Source organism: Triticum dicoccoides, unplaced genomic scaffold (assembly GCF_002162155.2).
Source record: "Triticum dicoccoides isolate Atlit2015 ecotype Zavitan unplaced genomic scaffold, WEW_v2.0 scaffold13962, whole genome shotgun sequence".
Taxonomy (NCBI): Eukaryota; Viridiplantae; Streptophyta; class Magnoliopsida; order Poales; family Poaceae; genus Triticum; species Triticum dicoccoides.
This window is the reverse complement of record NW_021198947.1, coordinates 1-24,110: the sequence shown is the minus strand read 5'-3', so window position 1 is coordinate 24,110 and position 24,110 is coordinate 1. Positions and strand designations below refer to the sequence as shown.

The following is a 24,110-nucleotide window of genomic DNA, read 5'->3' as shown; positions in this document are numbered from 1 at the left end:
ACGTAATGGGTTATGTTTTCTTACATCTGAGATAAATTATATTGTCTTGGATCCTCCAACATGTTGAGTTTGCCTTTCTCCCTCATGCTAGCCAAATTCATCGCACCAAGTACAGATACTACTTGTGCTTCCAAATACCCTTAAACCAGTTTTGTCATGAGAGTCCATCATACCTACGTATGGATTGAGTAAGATCCTCCAAGTAAGTTGTCATCGGTGCAAGCAATAAAAATTGCTCTCTAAATATGTATGACTTATTAGTGTGGGAGAAAATAAGCTTTATACGATCGTGTGATATGGAAGAAATAAAAGCAACAGACTGCATAATAAAGGTCCATATCACAAGTGGCAATATAAAGTGACGTTCTTTCGCACTAAGATTTTGTGCATCCAACCATAAAAGCGCATGACAACCTCTGCTTCCCTCTACGAAGGGCCTATCTTTTACTTTTATCTCCTACCTTGCATAAGAGTCATGGTGATCTTCACCCTTCCTTTTTACATTTTATCCTTTGGCAAGCACAGTATGTTGGAATGATCCTGGTATATATGGCTAATTGGATGTGAGTTTTCATGAACTATTATTGTTGACATTACCCTTGAGGTAAAACGTTGGGAGGCAAAACTATAAGCCCCTATCTTTTCTCTATGTCCGATTAAAACTCCATACCCATAAGTATTGAGTGAGTGTCAGCATTGCTTGAGTGTCAGCAATTATGAAAGACTATATGATAGTTGAGTATGTGGACTTGATGAAAAGCTCTTATACATTGACTCTTTCCTATGTTATGATAAATTGCAATTGCTCCAATGACTGAGATTATAGTTTGTTAGTTTTCAATGAAGTTTACGATTCATATTTAAAATTGTGATTGAATTATTACTCTAGCATAAGAGATTATATGACAAGAATTATAAGAATGATCATGATGCCATCATGTCCGTATTTTATTTTTATCGACACCTCTATCTCTAAACATGTGGACATATTTTTCGATTTCGGCTTTCGCTTGAGGACAAGCGAGGTCTAAGCTTGGGGGAGTTGATACGTCAATTTTGCATCATGCTTTTATATCGATATTTATTGCATTATGGGCTGTTATTACACATTATGTCACAATACTTATGCCTATTCTCTCTTATTTTACAAGGTTTACATAAAGAGGGAGAATGTCGGCAACTAGGATTCTGGGCTGGGAAAGGAGCAAATATTAGAGACCTATTCTGCACAGCTCCAAAAGTCCCGAAACTTCACGGAAGACGTTTTTAGAATATATAAAAAATACTCAGCGGAAGAAGTTCACCAGGGGGGCCACACCCTGCCCACGACGGTGGGGGGCGCGCCCTACCCCCCTGGGCGCGCCCCCTACCTCGTGGGGCCCCTGGTGGCCCTCCGGTGGCCATCTTCTGCTATATGAAGTCTTTCGATGGGGAAAAAAATAAGAAGCCATCTTCTCGGACGAAACTCCGCCGTCACGAGGCGGAACCTTGGCAGAACCAATCTAGGGCTCTGGTGGAGCTGTTCTGCCGGGGAAACTTCCCTTCGGGAGGGGGAAATCATCGCCATCGTCATCACCAACGCTCCTCTCATCGGGAGAGGGCAATCTCCATCAACATCTTCATCAGCACCATCTCCTCTCAAAACCCTAGTTCATCTCTTGTATCCAATTCTTGTCTTCAAGGCCGGGATTGGTACTAGTAGGTTGCTAGTAGTGTTAATTACTCCTTGTAGTTGATGCTAGTTGGTTTATTTGGCGGAAGATCATATGTTCAGATCCTATATGCATATTAACACCCCTCTGATTATGAACATGAATATGCTTTGTGAGTAGTTACGTTTGTTCCTGAGGACATGGGAGAAGTCTTGCTATTAGTAGTCATGTGAGTTTGGTATTTGTTCGATATTCGTTCGATATTTTGATGACATGTATGTTGTCTCTCCTCTAGTGGTGTTATGTGAACGTCGACTACATAACACTTCACCATTATTTGGGCCTAGAGGAAGGCATTGGGAAGTAATAAGTAGATGATGGGTTGCTAGAGTGACAGAAGCTTAAACCCTAGTTTATGTGTTGCTTCGTAAGGGGCTGATTTGGATCCACATGTTTCATGCTATGGTTAGGTTTACCTTAATACTTTTGTTGTAGTTGCGGATGCTTGCAATAGAGGTTAATCATAAGTGGGATGCTTGTCCAAGTAAGGATAGTACCCAAGCACCGGTCCACCCACATACCAAATTATCAAAGTACCGAACGCGAACCATATGAACGTGATGAAAACTAGATTGACGATATTCCCATGTGTCCTCGGGAGCGCTTTTCTCTATATAAGAGTTTGTCCAGACTTGTCCTTTGCTACAAAAAGGATTGGGCCACCTTGCTGCACTTTATTTACTTTTGTTACTTGTTGCTCGTTACAAATTATCCTATCACAAAACTATCTGTTACCACTTATTTCAGTACTTGCAGAGAATACCTTGCTGGAAACCGCTTATCATTTCCTTCTGCTCCTCGTTGGGTTTGACATTCTTACTTATCGAAAGGACTACGATAGATCCCCTATACTTGTGGGTCATCAGTAACCGTTGTGAAGTTTGGCTCCATTTAGTGAGTAGATTGATGGAGGTCCAACTGTCTCAACAGACCGATCAGTTGCGATGGAAGCTTACTACGAATGGGGAGTTTACAGTTAAATCGATGTATCTCGATGTTATAAACTCTAGTTCCATTCCTAGTTCCAAACATGTTTGGAAAGTTAAAGTTCCCCTGAAAATTAAAGTGTTTATGTGGTTTGTACATAAACAAGTCATTTTAACCAAGGACAATCTGACAAAGCGCAACTGGACAGGATCTACTAGATGTAGCTTTTGTGATCAGGATGAAATTATCAAACACCTCTTTCTTGACTGCCCGCTAGCAAAAGTGCTATGGCAGACGGTGCACATAGCCTTTAATATTACTCCTCCGAATTCCGTCAACACATTATTTGGAACGTGGCTTAATGGGATAGAGGCCGATACAGCGTGACATATTCGCGTAGGAGTATGTGCTTTATTGTGGGCAGTATGGAACTGCAGAAATGATATGGTTTTTAACAGAGCAACAAACTTTCACTTTTTGCAGGTTATCTTCCGAGCCACTGAGTTGATCCGTATGTGGTCACTACCCACTCCGACGGAGGCCAGGGAGCGTTTGGTTACTGGATCTATCCGGCGGGAGATGGTAGCACAGGATATATTCAACCGATTTGGATGACGGTCATGTAATAGGATAGGCAATTAGTTTTCTTTCCTTGTTTATGTCGGCCGGTTGTGGCACTTTTGATCACTTGTTTTAGGCTCTGTATGAGCTTTTCTTTACCTCTTCGTGGCGTTAAGACCTTTGTCGAACTATTTGTTTATTTAATAGGACGCCGATAACTGCCACACGTATGGGCGTTAAGAAATCTGCCCACACGTTCTCTGTGGTGCCTAAGAGGACCAGCCCACACGTCTGTGTGTGGGCAAAATAATTAGCGCCCACACGCCTCTTTTTTCCCTCCCGGCCCCTCTTACACGCGTGCGTGTGGGCGAAATAGATAACGCCCACACGCGCGGTACGTCAGGCCTCGTACCTCGTGGTCCCGCACGCCCCACGTGACACTTTACCGTGCGCCCCGCAGTTGCCACGGGTCGGACCCTCGTCCATGTTCGTTTAAGTGCAGTTGCCATGTCGCTGAACTATGGATGCCATGTCGGACAACTACAGTTGCCATGTTTGCTCAACTGCAGTTGCCATCTCAGGTCAAAGTTCCAGATTGCCATTTTTTGGACAACTACAGCTGTTGCCATGTGTGGTCTGGTCTACTGCAGTTGCCATGATTTCAAAACTTTAGGAGTTGCCACCTACTAACACTAGGCAGTTGCCATGTAGCGCTACAAAAAAAGGCATGGCAAAGACATTTTCGGGTAAAAGAGAGAGTTGCCATGTGCTCACAAGCACGGGTAGTTGCCATTTAAAAAAAAGAGTTGTCATCTGCTTACGTGCATGCTAGGGCAGTTTGTCATGTACCATGCAAAACATATGGCAACTGACATGTTCGGGTAAAAAAAAAGAGTTGCCATCTGCTTGCAATCATACTAGGGCAGTTCCCATGTACACTGCAAAACGCATGGCAACTGACAACTTGGGTGCGGGAGAGGAGGCGGGTGTGTGGGCGAGATGGCAAACGCCCACACACCAGCCCTTGTGCGTGACTGAAAACTGGTGTGTGGGCGAACTGCTAAACGCCCACACACCGGCCCCTCCGTGTGGTAAAACGGATGTGTGAGTGACCTCTCTCACACACCACACACGCGAGTTGTCCTACGTGGCATAAAAAATCAGCTAATTCGTGCCAAGATTCGTGCAGAAGTTACTGGATGGTGATGAAGGCGTGTGGACGAGTTGGCTAACGCCCACACGTGTGGGCGTTAACATTTTCGATTTAATAAAGTGTGGCCGTATGTATCGTTCTGATGTAGAGGCCGGGGAGTCCCCTTTTTGAAAGAAAAAAGAAAAAAAAAGAAAAAAAAAGGAGTACTTGCTAGGTCGTACTGTAATTGGATTCGGAGCGGACAGCGGAGGCCTTGTCCGAGATGGAATTGAATTGTAGTTGTAGGAGTCCACGTCCAGCTAGGTACTCTATGCAATCTATTGTACTTGTAGGCAGCCCTGCACTTAATTTGCAGGCAGAAACAAATCCAAGGAATCCATGGCGGCGGAAGAGACGACGACGACGACGACGAGGATGGAGATGGTGGCGCTGCGGAGCCAGGAGGGCGTGGATTTCGTGGTTCCACCTTCTTACGTCGTAGGATGGAGCTCGACCGCGACAACTACATCGTCCCCGCCGACGGCGACGAGACCAAGTACACCCATATCTTGCTCCGCTCCATCCGAGCCGACGTCCTACCCAAGGTTCTGCACTACTGCAAGAGGCACGCCATTGCCACCGACGACGACCGGGCCCTCGGCGGCGATTGGGACGCGGGGTTCATCGGCAGCGTCGACCTCGACACCCTCTACGATCTCATCCTGGTGATTCATTAATCAATTTGTTTCCTCTCCATCTCTTCTACAACCACATAACCAGCAACTAATCATGTGCTTGCTTGCACCATATTTTTTTTACTTCAACTTTTGAGTTTTTTATTGGAGACAATTCAACTTTTGAGCTTTGAAGCATATATATTGATCGTGCTAGTTACTGTTACATCGCAGGCTTCGGAGAAGCTCGAGGTCCAAGGGCTCCTCGGCCTGAGCTGCCGGGCCCTCGCCGACAAGATCAAGGGGAAGTCGCCACGCGAGACCTGCCATATCCTCGACATCAGGGGCGTCTTCGACGGACGCGGATCTTTCACGCATATGCTTCGGAGCCCTGCTATCTTGGCCATCCGCCACTGTTGTGTGTCTCGAGATGCGAGGAGAACCTGTGGGCACTTAAACTCTCGATTAGCAGGAGTAGTTCTGTAGGTCTGCTTCGTAGGTCCTCCTCCAGGAATAGTGGCCGGCAGTAGACTTGTATGGTTTTGTTGTTTTTCACACAGTGCCAGCATCTCCCAGCACAAAAAGCATTATTGTATGAGGTCCATGCATGTCTCTCCTTCAAAGCTCTGTCACATGCATGCTCAATCTTTCTCACGCAAGCTATCTCTTTTCTCACCCTCTCATATGCTGCACAAGCTCTCTTTTACCTACGAAAATAAAAGGCTTTCTCTCATACTCTCACACTCAAGTTAAAAAAAAGCAAGTTCAGAATGACACTGTTTCTCTCTCTCACTCCTCTCACAGGTTCTATCCCTTCAGTTTCTCAAAGCGAGTTGTTCTCTCAGCCCCAAGTTCTCTCTCATTCAAAGCCCACACTTTTTTCTCAACGAAGGAGTTGCCAGCCCTCTAATAGCGGTCCAATCTGCAGCGTCCCTCTTTCTCTGCAACACAACCCAAATGCTAGCAAGGACATGAGAGATAAAGAGAGAGAACTCTTACGCGCATGCGCACAATGACTTTCTGTGAGTTTTCTTGTCCTTGTCCGCTTCCTGGTGTCTTTTGTCTAGGTAGCATGTAGCAGGGTCAGGGGAGCAGTGGCCTACCACTTCGTAGGTTGATCACAGTGGACAACCTGTATATACCAACGTGGTTATGAACTGCAAAACCTGAAGATGAGCTTTGACCGTGCCATGACCTCGTCTATCCCGAGGAATACATGCGGCCAGGATAGAGGCGCTCCGAAGCATATGCCTTCTCAAATATTATCCCGTCTTCGACGACGCCAATCATGACCTCAAGTTGGTGGAGAAGGCGTTGGCGGCTCTTAACATAGTCCGTTGCCAAGACTTCACCCAATACGAACCCAAGCTCAATGCTTTCAAGTGTAGTCGATACCACAACTTTGAGAACCTAGCCTTCTTCGACTTCGACAAAGAGTGTGAGTGTCGATACCACAATTTTTTGTCACCATCATCAAACTTCTTCTTCTTCTTCTAGGTCTTCACTGCACGACACAATATCAATATATGAGTATGCATGTGTTACATGTTGGTTTTGATTTGTTATCATGGCTTTTATTTATTCATGTGCAGCTAGCTTCCAACGTGGTCCCCCGCTCCACAAGTTACCTTCACCCGAGTCGATCCAACGATATTGCCTCAATGTCATTTCTGTCAAGGCGCGTGAATCGGATGTTGGCTATCCGATCAGCGTGTTTGGAACCGTTATAGCGAGGGACTATGTCGACTACAGATGCGTCTATCTGTTTAGGCGTGAAAGGGATGATCCCCAGCTCATCAGCTCTCCCGTATGTACCTTGATCTTTGTTCCTCGCCTTGTTAATTGCTGCTTATTATATCACTCCACCGTTTTTGCTTGGAAATGTAAGGCGTGTTTGACATGTTTTCTTTCCCTGAACCCTTTTGCAGGATGATATGTTATCTTTGATAGATCCATGTCGAGCGCTTGTTCCAATAGACAACGTTTATTTTGAGACTGATTTAAAGATCAAGTGTGATGGAGGGGCAGATAGAGTTTTCAGTAAAGGCATAACGGAATTCAATTGGGTTTGCATCCCTACATACAAGTAAACCATGACGGTCAGTGTGTATAGTTTCCTGAGTGACGTGGAGTTTTTATGTGCACTGGTTCACGAACCCGTGGAAGCCACCATTGCAATCAATGTTTTGAAGGGCCCATGTAATATCTCAAGAGTAGCCGCTTCGACTCCCGGAAACTTCAAGGATCAAATCGTTCTATACGAATCAGCGGGCAGTCCGACGGTAGTCGGCGATGGTGAGTCCATCCCGTTAACTCGGAGCGTGGTAGCTATCTCGCTAGATCGGAAGTTGGCGCTCTTCCTTGTTGGTGGTGACGCGTGTGAACACCTTGCCCTCACTCTAGGATATTCCGATCAAGTGCTTATTCGCAAGATGGGTTGTGCGGTGCTGGAGGTAATAGTTGGGTGGACATATGTGCCGAAAAGAGAGAGGCCTAATATGTTTAAGGATATTGGAAAACATACACGCCTCTTGCTGTGAGAAGGTATGGTGCCGATGGAGGCCACGTATTAGTTGTTTGTATAATTGTGGTACTCCTTCAATTAGAAGATGTAAGGCGTTACATAATTGTGTTTTAGATGTAACATAATTTTGTATTAGATGTAAGGCGTTATGTGAGAGGATTTCACGAAATGTAATTGGAGGTACTCTGAGCTTTTTGTTCATAAAAAAAAATGGTTTGCAAGAGCATGAAATCAACATAGATCAATATGCATATACATACTGTAGAAAGTGTTGTGGCATTGTGGGTCTTGACTACTATACATATACTCGTGGTGATAGGATATCATTAGTTTCTAGCATTGTAGCTAGATTGCACTTTAGAGTGCTCTCAACAACTTGTATTCATATAAATAAAGGTATTGCACAAAATGAAACGAATTGCATAGAGAGGTTAAAGCCTGCAATAGTTTGCAAATATAATTAGTATGTTGCAGGGGAAAAGTAGAAGAAACACACGGGCAACTAAATATGAAAGGAAATTCATAGAAAGTGGAAGTCCAGACAAAAGGACATGTTGTTAGATCAGAAACACACATATCCACACAGTCTTAGCTAGCTAGCGGGTTCTATAGCCTAGTGTGACATTGAACTCCACGTGTCACTTTTCATAATAACTTTCATCAAAGACAAACCTAACGCAAATGATTGGACACACACAAACAATCGTCACGGTGGGCAGATGGGTGGTGCAAGAGAAGGGGAAGAGGAGGAAGGAAACACGAAGAAGGATTGGCGAGACAAGGTCAAATGGTACATACGATGCATTACGAGTAGCGTGTGTCGAGGCGGGCATAGAGGCACTGTTTGGTCAAGGCGTTGAAGCGCTCCTTCCGGCTTGATGGCCTCAAAAGTGACAACAAGCTAATACGACGGCTACAAAGAGAGGGTGGAGGAGGACGAGGGCGCGAGAGAAAGGTAGTTTGCAGATAAAAGGCAAAGGTCTCGCTCGTCATTGAATTGAAGAAGAGAAAAATTATGATGAGGATGAATTGGTTAGAGGATGTGCCTTTTATTTATTTATTTGATTTGATTTGAGAAAAGGAGGAAGCAAAAGCAATATGATGATATATACTTTTGTATGTATGGTGTTGAATGAATGACCTCACCTTCATCATCCCATCCATCCATTAGGAGGAAAAGTCTCCTCCTCGTGTCGACATCTTCTACTACAGTATATGTTTTGTCCTTTTTTATTTTAATTAAAATTGTGCTCAATCAATCATTCATTCAACTTTCTTTGAGCAGCTTCGTATCCAGGGCGGCTGCACAAAATTGGAACGAGGCAAAGACGACGACACATGAATCATTGGGCGTGAAATTTTCTTTTTATCAGTGTTCGAGCACAACAAGTTTGAAAAAAAAACAAAGAACGATTACATATTTCTTTTTCTCCTTATATACTGGAGTCTGAAACGAAAATGTGAATTAATTAACTAGGCGACCATCTGCTCCAGGTCCGACCACCGCGCCGCCAGCATGTCGCTGCCGCCGTCGTTCATCCACGACGAGTACATGTCCTCCTGCCCCCTGCTGCTGTTGCTGCTTCTGACCCCGAAAGACGTGGACCTGCGCAGCTCCGCGCCCTGCACGCCCCAGTCCAGCTTCCCGTCCGGCGACCCCCAGTCCGCCAGCATCGACGACGGCGCCGGGGACTTGAACGACTGCGCCGGGGACGGGGAGCGGTGCACGAAGGTCTGGCTGCGGTTGGTGAAGGCGGCGGCGCGGGCGCTCAGCCCCCCCATCCCCATGGGCGGCTTCGTGTTGCCGCGCGCGCTGCTCTGCTGTTGTTGCTGGTGCTGCTGTTGCTGCTGCTGCTGGTGCTGCAGGGAGGAGAGCGCCTGCACGTAGGCGGCGACGAGGTCGGGCGAGTAGTCCGGCGGCGAGTTGGCCCTGGCCATCATCATCCTGCGCGCGTACTGCTTCTGGTTGTCGGCGTCCAAGTCGAGCTCCCGCGAGCTGAGCGACGCGGTGAGCGCCGGCCTGGAGGAGGAGGAGGAGGAGCGCGGCGGCGAAGGCGAGGAGCTCGGGGATGGCGAGGCCATGGAGGCGGCGGAGGGGTTGACGGCGCGGAGCTGGCGGGTGCCGTGCGCGAAGAAGCAGATGCGGCGGGGGCAGCCGACCTCGTCCTTGCAGAGCCTGGTGCGGTACTGCGCCGGGTGGAGCCATGACTCGAAGACGCCGTGCGCGTACTCGCAGGCGTCGCCCTTGCGGCATGCTGCCGGGTCGCGGCGGAAGTCCGGGCAGGGGACGCAGGAGTATGGGACGCGGCGCGGGTCGCGGCGGCGGGCGTTCTCCCCCGGGTGGGCGAAGGGGCACTCGGTCCAGTCGTGCGTGTAGGCGCGGGAGCACGGGTTCACCTTGAAGCTGTACATGCGGAAGTCGTCGGTGGCGAACACGCCCGCGTTGATGTCCTCCGTCTGGGCCGAGTCGGAGGAGTAGTCCTTTTTGGTTGTCCTCCTGGCGGTGGCCTCCGCCGGCGAGGAGGAGGAGTCTGGTTGTTGTTGTTTCTTGGTGGGGCTGGTGGGGAGTCTGTTTTGGTGGCGGTGGTGGTGGTCGAGTGCGAGGAGGTCGGAGGATGAGGCGCCGGCGCTGAGGAGGAGGCGGGCGGCGTGTGGCGCGGAGGGCGCGCGGCCCTGGTGGGCGAGGAGGAGCGGGGTGGCGCCGTCGGAGGCGGAGGCGCGGGCGGCCTCGGAGGGGGCGATGGAGAGGACGTAGGAGAGGACGGTGGTGCTGCCGTAGAGCGCGGCGACCATGGCGGGGGTGCGCAGGTGGAGCGCCAGCCTGTTGGTGGTGTTGGTGGGCTTGGGAGATGGGCCGTACCACGGGGATGCGGCGACGAGGGAGAGGTTGTCCTCCAGCACGGCGCGGCGGAAGGCGGGCAGGTCGTCGGCGGCGGCGAGCTCGAGGAGGTAGGAGGAGGGGTGGTCGTGGGTGGCGCAGGCGGAGGGCGCCATGGCGGCGGTGGCGTTGCGGAGGCCCGGGCACATGGTTTGGTTTGCTTGGTGGTGGAATGGAAAGGAGACGGAGGTGAGAGGTGAGAGGTGAGATGAGGTGGGGATGATGGATGAGTGGATGCGGTGGAGGATGCCGGGAAGCCATGGATGGGGTGGAGGTTATATAGACGGACACGGTTGGGCCGGCCTAGTGGAGGGAGGGAGGGAGGGAGGTGGCGCTGTCGTCGGCGTCGTCGTCGGAAGGGGCGAAGCTTCTCTTGACCGCGTGCCCGTGCGTGTGCGTGTGCGGATGGGTGCTCATTTTGCGCGTGCGTGATGCTTCCCCGCACCTGCAGCTGCTCTCTCCTCTCTCAGTGGTGTGCTGGGTCACTCTCACCCACTGGCACTGGAGGAGAGGAGAGGAGTGTAGGGCCATGTCGCGGCAGCTGCTGCTTTGCTTCCTTTCTTCTTCCTCCTCCTCCTCATCCTCATCCTCTTGCTTGCATCAAGTTGCAAGGGCTGAGGTTGAGGTTGAGCTGACCCTTTGACTCTTTGACTCGCTCTTCCTTGCGACCAGACCTCCTCGTTTCGGGAGCTTGAATTGAAACTCTATTCGATTCACCAGTCAACGGTCAAGCATGCCACTAATAACTACTCCCTCCCGTCCTTTTTACTCTGCATATTAAAATTCTTTGAAGTCAAACATTGATTAATTAGTTAATTGGTTACTTTCTTTCCCCGTAGAAGAACCACCCCATTACTGTTACTAACAGTTGATGCCAACCTATCCACAAAGCAGTCACTTTTCCTTTTTGTTGCTTTCGGAAAAAGGAGGACACTGCTAAATGCTAATGGTAGTGGAGTAGCTTTTTTTCCAATCAACTGGCCGATGCATCACAGAATCGCCAGCTATAAATCATAATACAGTAGTACAATTCATCTCACGGAAAATTTCTTGTATAATTGGTGCTAAAGCAAAACTTTCTTTAACCAGAGTAAGAGCCAAGATGGTAAAAGCTCTTAGCTAGATATATATAATTAACACATGTTGTCGTTAAGCTCTCCCTCCTAAACCAAAAGACCACGACACACTACTCACTAGCAGTGACAGCAAAACTAAACAGTAAGCCTGGCCTGCTTTTTACCCGAAGTTGAACTGGAAGCCACCGGGGAAGCCCCCGCCGGGGAACCCACCGCCGTGGTGGAACGTGTACTGCTGCCCACCGCCTCCGCCAAACGGGTCAAAGCCGCCGCCGCCTCCCCCCATGCCCATCTCCTCCAGGTCCTCTCCCCGGTCGTACCTCACACGCTTGTCCTCGTCGCTAAGTACCTGCACACACACGACGCACATACAGTTAAAAACAACATCATATCTAAGCTGCGCACCTCTTTTTCAATCAATCTTGCTGTGTCTATTTGTTTTTCTTTTTCCCTTTTCATCACTTAAAACAGTACCTCGTATGCGGAGGCGATCTCTCGGAACATGTTCTCCGCCTCCTCGCGGTTCTCCACGTTCTTGTCCGGGTGCCACTGCAGCGCCAGCCTCTTGTACGCGCGCTTGATGTCCGCGGCCGATGCTGTCTTTGAGATGCCCAGGATCTTGTACCAGTCTTTCCTTTTGCTCAGCTTGAGCTGCCTTTCAGCTTTCATGAGCGCCTCTCTGATTGCCATGTCCTGAGTCAGCAGTCAAAAGAAAAATCGCTGTCAGACCACAGTCCATTTGTTCACACGAGCCATAAACCAAGCTTGCAAGTAAAACTATCCACTGGAGATGCGTGATCCTTATTTTGGAATTTCAAAGATAATAAAGGGGACAGGGACAGGAAACAGAGCATGACAGCATAGTTTCTACTGTACGTGTAACCTCAGCCAGAGTCTCTCTTCAAACAATTTACATAATCGTTAACTTTTAACCACAAGTTGAACCCCGTATTATACCGAAATCTAGCTAATGCAGGATCTATTGTTGTGTACGTCATCCATCCAAGCAGTTAAAAGACATGATTTGTACACTGGGAAACTATATTTACTTATGTTGGTACTCACTGAGCATAACAAACCGATTTCCTCAGAACACAATTGTATTCAGACTAATGGAAATAGGAATAACAAGATGCATGCAAACAGAAGCACATCATCAGAGAGTAAAACAAATACAGCAACATCAGAGAGTAAATCAAATACCGCAAGATGCAAGTTTTAACTAAAATGAAAATCAAATTGGCATGCTCTGACAGACTGGGAGCTTAGGCTTCTTCAGTTGGGACAGAAACAAAAAAAGATATGCTCACAAATGACCTTAGTTGTGATATACTCAGGACAGCAAAGCAAACTTGCAAAAAATTCACCTGTGGGGATTTCTGGGCAGCCTCTTTGAGGTCCTCAACCGCACCTTCCCAATCTTCTGTTAGAAGTTTAGCCTCACCTCTCTGCAGCAAGTATGAGAAACAGTTCAATTAAGAGGTTTACAAAATCTGGCATAATGCGTAAGTTCATTCTGTTGTATAGTGCATACTTTCAATCTCCTGAAATAACACCAGTAATGAAATATATATTGATTACCATATCTGTCATAATTTACTTGCGTGCCCTGTAGATATAAGCTAAGCATATAGAAAGTGCAAGATATTGCAATTCTACGTAGAGCAAACAATTTCCTTGATGCTACAGTCTAATATGGGCAAGTAGCCGCAAAAGGCAAGAGGGGCCAAGATGCATGTAAGACAGGTATATGTGCCAGCAGAGATGTTCTATATTTGCATTCTAAACTTGAATGCATGATTGTGTGTAAGTCTAAGAAAGCAATGTTACCTGTGCCAAAGCATCAACAAGTTCTTCATCTATGCTGAGTGCTTCTGTACAGCTGTTGATTGCCTCCTTGCCTCTCCCAAGTTTAACCAGAGTCTTACATAGCCCGAGATAAAGTTGTACGTTGTACATAGTGTGGTCTAGATCCATTGCTAGTGCTGCCTTGTAGTCTTCAACAGCCACGCGGAACTTGCTCTTGGCAGCATTATCCTCTGCCTGCATGCACACCACTTTCCTTTCTTATTACGGTGTCCTAAACTCCCAGTTTAATCGATAGAGAAATTACCAAATAAAACTCACGCTCTTGGTCTTCTTCAGAAGTTTTTTCAACCCAAAATACGCCTTCTTCAATTCTGAATGTTCAGGGTCTAGACGCAGTCCTTTCTGGTAGTGCCTAAACAGAAAGTGTTGTTATTGGTGTAGCGAATACTTAATCTTACCGGCGTTATGTGCCTGTACTCGCACCTTTTCAAATGAAAAGCACGAGACATTCTTTACCTGTTGGCAACATCATGATCAGCAAGGTAATAGTATGCTCGACCACGAAGTAACAGTGCATCCAAGTTATCTTCATCTTCCTTGAGAATAAATCCTGTCTCCGAAATAACATTTGAATAGTCTTTCAGTGCTAGCAACGCTTTAGCCTTGAGAAGCTTTGCCTGAAAAAACAACAGTTGTCGTGTTACTGCTGCTTACTGAATGAGACAGGATGGCACATAATATTCGTGGTTGCACATGATTACTAGGTGAAGTATACATACTCCTTAAAGTGTACCTTTAAGCAACCTGGAGAAAAGACGAGCACAATTTTATTGACGTACTCCAGGACTTTTGAGAATTCTCCAGCATCAGACTGGCTATAAGCAGATTCCAACGCGTTTTGAGCCTGCAGCAGCTGAGCTAGTTCCTTCTCCACTGAAGCAGTCCCAGGCTTGAGCTCCAGGAATTTGTTATAGTCACTCTCAGCTTCCTTGTGTCTAGAGTTCAGAAAGCACGTTAATTAGGGACGTGAGGAAGAAGGAACAGTGAAAATATGAAATGAACGCCATTAAAATCAGCTACTTGTGGGGGCCGGCAGTACAAAGGAACAGTTTGGAAGGTATACTAGTTCTACCTTTCTAGCCATCCTCGTGTTTGTACTCCCTCCGTTTTTATTTACACCGCAAATTAGCTTGGACTGAAATCAAACTTTATATAAAGTTTGACCAAGTTTGTAGAAAACAATATGAACATTTACAATAACAAATCTATTGATTTGAAAATATATGCAATGATGAATCCAATGGTATTGATTTAGTGGTGTATATGTTAACACAGTATATTTTTCTACAAACTTGTTGAAAGTGTACAAAGTTTGACTTTAGACAAACCTAATATGCGGAGTACACAAAATAAAAACAGAGGGAGTACATATACAAGTTACAAGTGGCGGACATGGCAGCCGAAATTAGAAATAAGAAGTAAAGTAGGTCTTGATTAGTGGAGAAAAATGATTACCTGCATCTGTGACGAAGCACCGTTGCGCGCTGCCTGTAAGCTTCGGAATGGTTGGGGTCGAGCTCAAGGACAGCGTTCAGCAGACCGAGCGCTCCGTCGTATTTCCTTAGGCTCATCATCTCGGAGGCGCTCTTGAACAATTTGGAGGGATCATTGTCTTGGACTTCTGGAGAATGGGAAGGAAAAAGGATACAGGTTATGATCCAGTCTTTCCTTCTTTCTTTGTTTGTATAATTTGTTTGTGTTTGCCTCCTGCTCGTTGCGCTCTGTTCTGTAGCAAGGGTTTTCTCTTTCTCTTGTAAAAAAAGAAAAAGGAAAGAAGAAGAAGAAAAACTGATGGTGTAGGTAAGAGAAGAGAAAAGAAGAGAAGGGTGAAGAATCTACAGGGTTAAAAAATCTCATAATTGGTTAGAATCGAAAATGAGCACATCCTCTGCTTGTGCTTGTGCTTGTGCTTGTGCTCCTCCCAAGGGCCAAGGAGGAGGGAGGTGTTGCACAAGAAGAGAAAGAGGATGGCCATGGATGGGAGGTGAGGGTACCAACCCCAAGCAAGCAGGCAAGCAAGATCCCATCAATCATTCTACAGTAAATTCTAATGGGGGCGCTACCGCTAATATATGTATACATACATACATACATACATACATACATAATCTTGTGAACATAGGTAAGGTAAAACTAGAACTAGGAGCGGGGCAGAGCGAATCTATGTATGTATGTATTGAGCATGCAAATGGATCGGAGGAGAAGAGAAGAGAAGAGAAGAGAGGAGAAGAGAAGAGAAGAGAAGAGGGGATTGATTGATTGGATTTACCTTGGGAGGAGGAGCAGAGGAGGATGGGGGAGTAGAAGAGGAGCAGCGGCAGCGCCAGCCGCCACGCCATCTCTTCGCCTCTTCCTCCTTCCTTCCTTCCTTCCTTCCTTCCTTCCGTTCCGTTCCGTAGATCTTAGCCCCGTCCCGTTGGATCCTATTCTATTCGATTCGAGGAAGAGGGAGAGAGCAAGAAGAAGACGAAGAAGACGAGACGAGGGGTGACGGGGAACACGTAGCCGGCCCAATGCCTTGCCGCCGCGTGGCCTTTCTTTCCTGCCTCCCCTCCGTAACGCCACCCCGGACACGCAAACTCTGACGATACGCCTCCTACCCGAGCTTGCCCCGCTCCTAGCTTGTGCAACTGCTTTCCTACACACTCTATTAACTAGGTACTGAAAAGTGTTTGTTCTATCCAGACCAACAATAGGAGTGATATGTCTCCAACGTATCTACCTTTCCTAACGCTTTTCTCTTGTTTTGGACTCTAATTTGCATGATTTGAATAAAACTAATCTCGGACTGACGCTTTTTCAGCAGAACTAGTATGGTGTTGTTTTTGTGCAGAAATAAAAGTTTTCGGAATGGAACGAAACTTTGCGAGGATTTTTTCTACAATAAAAAAGAATTTCTGGAGCCAAGAGCCACCGGAGGGGGGCAACTGGGTGGGCACAACCCACCAGGGCGCGCCCAGGTGGGTTGTCCCCACCTGGTGGCCCCACAGACCCTGAAACCGACGCTATAAAATCCTATTTTTCTAGAAAAAAATAAAGGAGAAAGAATTATCGCGATCCACGAGACAGAGTTGTCGTCACCTCCTGTTCTTCATCGGAGGGCCAGATCTGGAGTCTGTTTGGGGCTCCAGAGAGGGGGATCTTCGTTCTTCGTCATCACCAACCCTTCTTCATCGCCAATTCCATGATGTAGCAGGCCTCGCGGGACCTGATGGAGCTGCCACTGACGGCCAGTAGTTATTTATGTTAGTCTTCGATGATGGCTGACCTTCTATCAGTTAGAGTTAGGTTCTAGTTTCCTGATGATGCTCTGTAACCATAACTGTAGATCGTCGTTCAGCTGGCGCCGGCAAGATTTGGGGCCTATTGGTGGTCGCCGGCGCCCCCCTGTTAGGTTGGATGTGTACCTGTACTTCAGTATCATCAATTTAGTAATCAATTTAGTAAACCTTTCGGAGAAAATTTGGTGTCCCCATGATTGAAAACCTCTGCCCAATCTTGTCCTGGAACGTGCGAGGACTTAACTCGCCCGCGAGACGAGCTGCTATTGCTGAAATTGTTGTTTCCCACTGTTGGGGAACGTAGTAATTTCAAAATTTTACTACGCACACACAAGATCATGGTGATGCATAACAACGAGAGGGAAGAGTGTTGTCCACGTACCCTCGTAGACCAAAAGCGGAAGCGTTATAACAACGCGGTTGATGTAGTCGTACGACTTCACGATCCGACCGATCCAAGTACCAAACGTACGGCTGAGGGAGTCCTGGACTAAGGGGTCCTCGGGCGTCCGGCCTATTGCCATGGGCCGGACTGATGGGCTGTGAAGATACGAAGACCGAAGACTGCACCCGTGTCCGGATGGGACTCTCCTTGACGTGGAAGGAAAGCTTGGCGACGAAATATGTAGATTTCCCTTTTTGTAACCGACCTTGTGTAATCCTAGATCCTCATGGTGTCTATATAAACCGGAGGACTTAGTTCGGATATGAGATACTCAATACCGTAGTCATACATGCTAGACTTCTAGGGTTTAGCCATTACGATCTCGTGGTAGATCAACTCTTGTAATACTCATATTCACCAAGATCAATCAAGCAGGAAGTAGGGTATTACCTCCATAGAGAGGGCCCGAACTGCTACCTATTTTAGCACTGCGTTGGTTTTCCCCGAAGAGGAAGGGATGATGCAGCAAAGTAGTGTAGGTATTTCCCTCAGTTTTTGAGAACCAAGGTATCAATCCAGTAGGAGGCTACACGCAAGTCCCTCGTACCTGCACAAAACAAATAAATCCTCGCAACCAATGCAAATAGGGGTTGTCAATCCCTATAGGGCCACTTACGAGAGTGAGATCTGATAGATATGATAAGATAATATTTTTGGTATTTTTATGATAAAGATGCAAAGTAAAATAAAGGCAAAATAAATAGCAAAGTAAATAACTAAGTGGTAGGAGATTGATATGATAAAGATAGACCCGGGGGCCATAGGTTTCACTAGTGGCTTCTCTCGAGAGCATAAGTATTACATGGTGGGTGAACAAATTACTGTTGAGCAATTGACAGAATTGAGCATAGTTATTATACCTTGTTTTAGAATATCGCAGAAAAGGAAAACCAAACGGAGTCCAATTGACCTGAAACTTCACGGAACCTATTTTTGGATCCAAAGAAGCCCAGAAGACTTGGAGTGCACGTCAGGGGATCTACGAGGAGGCCACGAGGCAGGGGGCCCGCCCACCCCCTGGGCGCGCCCTCCACCCTCGCGGGCCCCTCGTGGCCCCCCTGACGTACTTCTTCCGCCTATATATCTCCATATACCCTAGAAACATCCGGGAGCACAATAGATCGGGAGTTCCGCCGCCAGAAGCCTTCGTAGCCACCGAAAGCCAATCTAGACCAGTTCCGGCACCCTGCCGGAGGGGGGGGGAATCCCCCGGGGCTCTCCATGACGAGGAGGGAGTAGTTCTCCCCCGGGGCTGAGGGTATGTACCAGTAGCTATGTGTTTGATCTCTCTCTCTCTCGCATGTTCTTGAGGTGATACGATCTTGATGTATCGCGAGCTTTGCTATTATAGTTGGATCTTATGTTGTTTTCTCCCCCCTCTACTCTCTTGTAATGGATTGAGTTTCCCCTTTGAAGTTATCTTATCGGATTGAGTCTTTAACGATTTGAGAACACTTGATGTATGTCTTGCCGTGCATATCTGTGGTGACAATGGGATACCATGTGATTCACTTGATGTATATTTTGGTGATCAACTTGCGGGTTCCGCCCATGAACCTATGCATAGGGGTTGGCACACGTTTTCGTCGTGATTCTCCGGTAGAAACTTTGGGGCACTCTTTGAGGTCCTATGTGTTGGTTGAATAGATGATCTGAGATTGTGTGATGCATATCATATAATCATACCCACGGATACTTGAGGTGACATTGGAGTATCTAGGTGACATTAGGATTTTGGTTGATTTGTGTCTTAAGGTGTTATTCTAGTACGAACTCTAGGGCTGTTTGTGACACTTATAGGAATAGCCCAACGGGTTGATTGGAAAGAATAACTTTGAGGTGGTTTCGTACCCTACCATAATCTCTTTGTTCGTTCTCTGCTATTACTGACTTTGGAGTGACTCTTTGTTGCATGTTGAGGGATAGTTATGTGATCCAATTATGTTATTATTGTTGAGAGGACTTGCACTAGCGAAAGTATGAACACTAGGCCTTGTTTCAACGCATTGCAATACCGTTTACGCTCACTTTTATCATTAGTTACCTTGCTGTTTTTATATTTTTAGATTACAAAAACCTTTACTACTATCCATATACCACTTGTATCACCATCTCTTCGCCGAACTAGTGCACCTATACAATTTACCATTGTATTGGGTGTGTTGGGGACACAAGAGACTCTTTGTTATTTGGTTGCAGGGTTGCTTGAGAGAGACCATCTTCATCCTACACCTCCTACGGATTGATAAACCTTAGGCCATCCACTTGAAGGAAATTTGCTACTGTCCTACAAACCTGTGCACTTGGAGGCCCAACAACGTCTACAAGAAGAAGGTTGTGTAGTAGACATCATCGTCTCGCCAACTATTGCTTCTACAACTATCGCTACCGCTGAGTGATAAAGTAAAGCAATTATAGGGCGATTGCATTGCATACAATAAAGCGACAACCATATGGCTCCTGCCAGTTGCTGATAACTCTGTTACAAAACATGATCATCTCATACAATAAAATTTGGCATCATGTCTTGACCATATCACATCACAACATGCCCTGCAAAAACAAGTTAGACGTCCTCTACTTTGTTGTTGAAAGTTTTACGTGGCTGCTACGGGCTGAGCAAGAACCGTTCTTACCTACGCATCAAAACCACAACGATAGTTCATCAAGTTAGTGTTGTTTTAACCTTCACAAGGACCGGGCGTAGCCACACTCGATTCAACTAAAGTTGGAGAAACTGACACCCGCCAGCCACCTGTGTGCAAAGCACGTCGGTAGAACCAGTCTCACGTAAGCGTACCGTAATGTCGGTTCGGGCCACTTCATCCAACAATATCGCCGAACCAAAGTGTGACATGCTGGTAAGCAGTATGACTTGTATCGCCCACAACTCACTTGTGTTCTACTCGTGCATATAACATCTACGCATAAACCTGGCTCGGATGCCACTGTTGGGGAACGTAGTAATTTCAAAATTTTCCTACGCACACGCAAGATCATGGTGATGCATAGCAACGATAGGGGAGAGTGCTGTCCATGTACCCTCGTAGACCGAAAGCGGAAGCGTTATAACAACATGGTTGATGTAGTCGTACGTCTTCACGATCCGACCGATCCAAGTACCGAACGTACAACACCTCCGAGTTCAGCACATGTTTAGCCCGATGACGTCCCACGAACTCCGATCCAGCGGAGCTTCGAGGGAGAGTTCCGTCAGCACGACGGCGTGATGACAGTGATGATGATGCTACCGACGCAGGGCTTCACCTAAGCACCGCTACGATATTACCGAGGTGGATTATGGTGGAGGGGGGCACCGCACACGGCTAAAAGATCAATGATCAATTGTTGTGTCTCCAAGGGGTGCCTCCCTCCCCGTATATAAAGGAGTGGAGGAGGGGGAGGGGGCCGGCCCCCTAGGGCGCGCCCCATGAGGAGTCCTACTCCCACTAGGAGTAGGACTCCCCCTTCCAAGTAGGAGTAGGAGAGGAGAGGGAAGGGAGAGAGGAAGAGAAGGAAAGTGGGGTGCTGTCGGTGTCAAAACCGGTGGATCTCGGGTAGGGGGTCCCGAACTGTGCGTCTAGGATCGATGGTAACAGGAGACAGGGGACACAATGTTTACCCAGGTTCGGGCCCTCTCCATGGAAGCAATACCCTACGTCCTGCTTGATTGATATTGATGAATATGGGTGTTGCAAGAGTTGATCTACCACGAGATCGTAATGGCTAAACCCTAGGAGCCTAGCCTGTATGACTATGGTAATGAATATATCCTTTCTGGACTAACCCCTCCAGTTTATATAGACATCGGGGGGATCTAGGGTTTACTTAGAGTCGGTTACATAAGAAGGAATCTTCGTAGTCGGTCACCAAGCTTGCCTTCCACGCCAAGGAGAGTCCAATCCGGACACAGGTACAGTCTTCGGCCTTCATGTCTTCACAGCCCATCAGACTGGCCCATGGATAATAGGCCGGACGCTCGAGGACCCCTTAGTCCAGGACTCCCTCAGTAGCCCCCGAACCAGTCTTCAATAGCGAGGTGTTCATCACACAAATTGTTTTCGGCATTGCAAGGTGGGTTCCTCCTTTAATGATCTCCAAGTGATGTATTCGACCATTGGTTCCATGTCGCTCCCCTTGGCTTCTGTGCGTTTAAATAACTTCGCCTCCCACATGTCAAGCGAAGGCGGAAGGTCAGGGTATTTTTGCAGATAACACCCCTGCCCATGCCAGGGAGAGCGCCTATTAAAGAGATCGGATCCTAGATCCATTCGGCACCACACCAAGGAAATCCCTGGAAACTGCTTGGGAGAAACCATTCCAGCATGGCTAGCGTCCCCAGCTCCTCCACCCGTTCTGGCCCAGAGAAAGGCCAGTGGGAGAGGTGGTCAGTGTCCCATAGTCAAATTGACGGAGCTACAGACACAGGGATTTCTTCCCCCCGTAGATCTAGTTCTTGTTCGAGCGGGGCTAGATTCCTTCAACGGTGAGATTCAGGCAGAGGACTTCCCCAATCCATCCGGGGGAGAGCGAGTATGTTTCGTCCCCTACCTGCTAAGGAGCGTTGGATTTCCCATTCATCCATTCCTTCGAGGGCTTCTGGAATACTATGGCCTCCAGTTGCACAACTTCCACCTGCCTCCGTTTTGCACATTGTGGGTTGCGTCGCTTTATGTGAATTATTCCTGGGTATCGAGGCTCACTTCGAGCTGTGGAGGAAGTTGTTCTGTCTTGTCCCGCGTAATCACGAGGGGTCAATATTTGAAGTGGGTGGAGCCGAAGTATGGCGTATCGCTGATACCGGATATCTGTCTGGCACACCAAGGAAGGCATCCGAAGATTGGCCTTCCGAATGGTTCTATATTGAGGGCGTCGCGCTTCCCGACCCAGTTCAAAAGGGTCTTCCTGAATTTGCAAGCGTCCCGCTGAAGAAACGCCACAGTTGGCGTCCTCGGAGTCTTGAAGAGGAGGACAGCGCAGAAGTTTGACAGCTTATGAGCAAGATAAAGACGCTCGCTTTGTCCGGACTTACAATAATCGAGGTAATGGCTATATCCATAGTGCGTGGGGTTCAGCCGCTACAATACACATGGTTGCCCATGTGGCATTATAATGGAGAGGATGACGCCTCCCGTTATGGCCGGAAGGGTCCGGATACCCCCGCCGCTCTGGACAAAATATTAGCCGAGCTTTTTAAAGGGGAGGAAGAGGAGTTTCTTCGCATTAAGCACAAAGACGGATATTCTATGTATAATCCTCCTAGTTGGGTAAGCTTCGATCCCTCGATTCCACTCATTCCCCTTCGAGATTACTTTTGATAAATTTTCAAGTCTGTTTGTTATGACAACACTGGCGGAAGGTCACTGAAGGACTTCGTAGCCCTGCCCCACAGCCGAAGATCCACAACCAGGAACTAGATCCTGGGTTTGAAGAGGATCCGAATATATTCGTGGTGCTCGCGGGGGGAGTGTTCTACCAGACAAGCTACGACGGCACAAAAGTGGCCATCACTGCCGACTACCCCGGCCTTCCTCCCGCTTCACATGTAAATAATTAAGAAACACCTTCTCTAAAAGAGTGCTCTTATTCCGCCTCACCCACCGCACGGTATCATGCTTCACAGGGGAGACGTTCGGCGATTTCGAAGAGATCGGCTCCCGCGCCGGACAGGCCTTCCAGGAGGAAAGCAAATGAAGACACGGTCGTGCCTTCATCGAAGAGGTATGAATTCGCCAACCTGCACCTGAGCAGTCACGTCCAACCGTGACCTTCCCGTTTTCCATGTGTCAGGAGGAAGGCACGCCGGACTATATCTGGAGGTCCGAGCGGCCGTACTTCCCACAGCCAGGATTCAAATCCTACCGTGAAGACGGGGGCTGATGCAGGGGCGACGCCGGACTGTCCTCCAGCCGAGGACTCGGACAATGTATCCATCACCAACTCGGAAGTGGAGAGTGCTATGAATCATCGACGCCGTCGGGCCATTTTGCAAGACCCTGGCTTTTCAGAAGAGTCATTTAACGCCTTCAACTCAGCCGATGCATACATCCGGGCTGCTCGAGATGGGATTAACAGGGCCACAAAAGCAACATTTGAAAGATGTGCAGGTAAAAATTCGCTTTGTCTGACTATGATAACCATATGCCAGTAGCCCCCGAGACTTAAAGGAGTTGAAACAACTGATTTAAGTATCAATGTACAACCAGGTGCTTACGGAGAAGAATACCCAGCTGGCTCAGGAACTAGAAAAGTGTCAGCGCTAGCTGCTTGCTGCTAACGCCGAACTGGAGAACTACAAGGCATCTCCAGGTAATATTTTCCTCTATCAAAAATTCATAATGATACACCGATAGTGTGAATATGAGTTCTAATCTTTGTGTTGGGTCGTTTAGACCAAGTACGAGAGCAGCTGGATGCCGCTCAAAGCGAAGAACATGGAGCCAAAAAGCTACTAGCAGTGGGCGAGCGTGTATTGACAAAGGTCGTTGAAGAGAAAAAGAAACTCCAGGATTCGAACATCAACCTAGGCGAAGAACTGAAAGATGTGCGAGCGCAGCTAGCCGACTCTTTCAAGGAGAACAAGAAGCTCCGATGCGGCATATTCAGTATGTGGCCGCTTTTATCTTATAGCAGTTTGGAGGTAGAGGTAGCTGATATAGTTGTAATTGCAGGTCTGTTAACGAACCGCCCCGAAGAGGAAGTGTCCGGATCATCAAATGATCTTCTGCAAGAGCTGTCGCAGTTGCACGAGCAAGCTCGGCAGGCTAGGCGGAGTGTAGCCAAGGCTTTGTGGCCATCCGACTCCCCTCCAGGAAGCATGGAGAAGCTGGTGGAGCTGTTCAAGGGAGCGCGGCGGCATATCCGACTGTGGAAGATATCTGCTTGCCGAGAGGGTGCGCGAGAGGCCTGGGCCATGCTGAAGACGCGCTATACCAAGCTGGATCCTAATCTCATGGCTCGTGTCGGACTAGAGGGGGAGGGAGAACGCAGCTGCCCTAGCCGCCCCTCCTCTTCTCGCACTAGGGCCCAAT

General features: G+C 47.7%; 2 protein-coding genes and 1 pseudogene across 3 annotated transcripts; 1 reads left to right on the top strand and 2 right to left on the bottom strand.

Annotated features, from left to right (window-relative positions):
* Positions 1-4,693: 4,693 nt before the first annotated feature.
* On the top strand, positions 4,694-7,546 carry LOC119343760 (annotated as a pseudogene).
* Positions 7,547-8,876: 1,330 nt separating this feature from the next.
* Positions 8,877-10,679, bottom strand: LOC119343758 (zinc finger CCCH domain-containing protein 33-like). Its single transcript, XM_037614550.1, has one exon. The coding sequence runs from the start codon at positions 10,555-10,557 to the stop codon at positions 9,004-9,006; it is 1,554 nt and encodes a 517-aa protein (XP_037470447.1). The 5' UTR covers positions 10,558-10,679; the 3' UTR covers positions 8,877-9,003.
* Positions 10,680-11,355: 676 nt separating this feature from the next.
* Positions 11,356-15,852, bottom strand: LOC119343759 (dnaJ protein P58IPK homolog B-like). 2 transcript variants are annotated; one of them, XM_037614552.1, is made up of 9 exons: positions 15,623-15,852; positions 14,809-14,971; positions 14,087-14,288; positions 13,810-13,970; positions 13,612-13,705; positions 13,315-13,527; positions 12,852-12,932; positions 11,959-12,177; positions 11,356-11,833 (listed from the first exon to the last, which is right to left on the bottom strand). In XM_037614552.1, exons 1-9 carry the CDS (start codon positions 15,690-15,692, stop codon positions 11,645-11,647), a joined length of 1,392 nt encoding a protein of 463 aa, XP_037470449.1. In that variant the 5' UTR covers positions 15,693-15,852; the 3' UTR covers positions 11,356-11,644. The 2 variants fall into 2 exon arrangements, with proteins under 2 accessions (XP_037470449.1, XP_037470448.1); XM_037614551.1 differs by having other exon boundaries at positions 14,809-14,974; positions 15,623-15,851.
* Between the last annotated feature and the right edge of the window lie 8,258 nt (positions 15,853-24,110).

Coding starts and splice junctions, on each gene's coding strand:
- LOC119343759 (XM_037614551.1), bottom strand. CDS start 15,692: ATGGCGTGGCGGCTGGCGCTGCCGCTGCTCCTCTTCTACTCCCCCATC. Junction 14,975..15,622: donor CCTCTGCTCCTCCTCCCAAG/GTAAATCCAATC, acceptor CCCATTCTCCAG/AAGTCCAAGACAATGATCCC. Junction 12,933..13,314: donor TTGTTGATGCTTTGGCACAG/GTAACATTGCTT, acceptor TACTTGCTGCAG/AGAGGTGAGGCTAAACTTCT.
- LOC119343758 (XM_037614550.1), bottom strand. CDS start 10,557: ATGTGCCCGGGCCTCCGCAACGCCACCGCCGCCATGGCGCCCTCCGCC.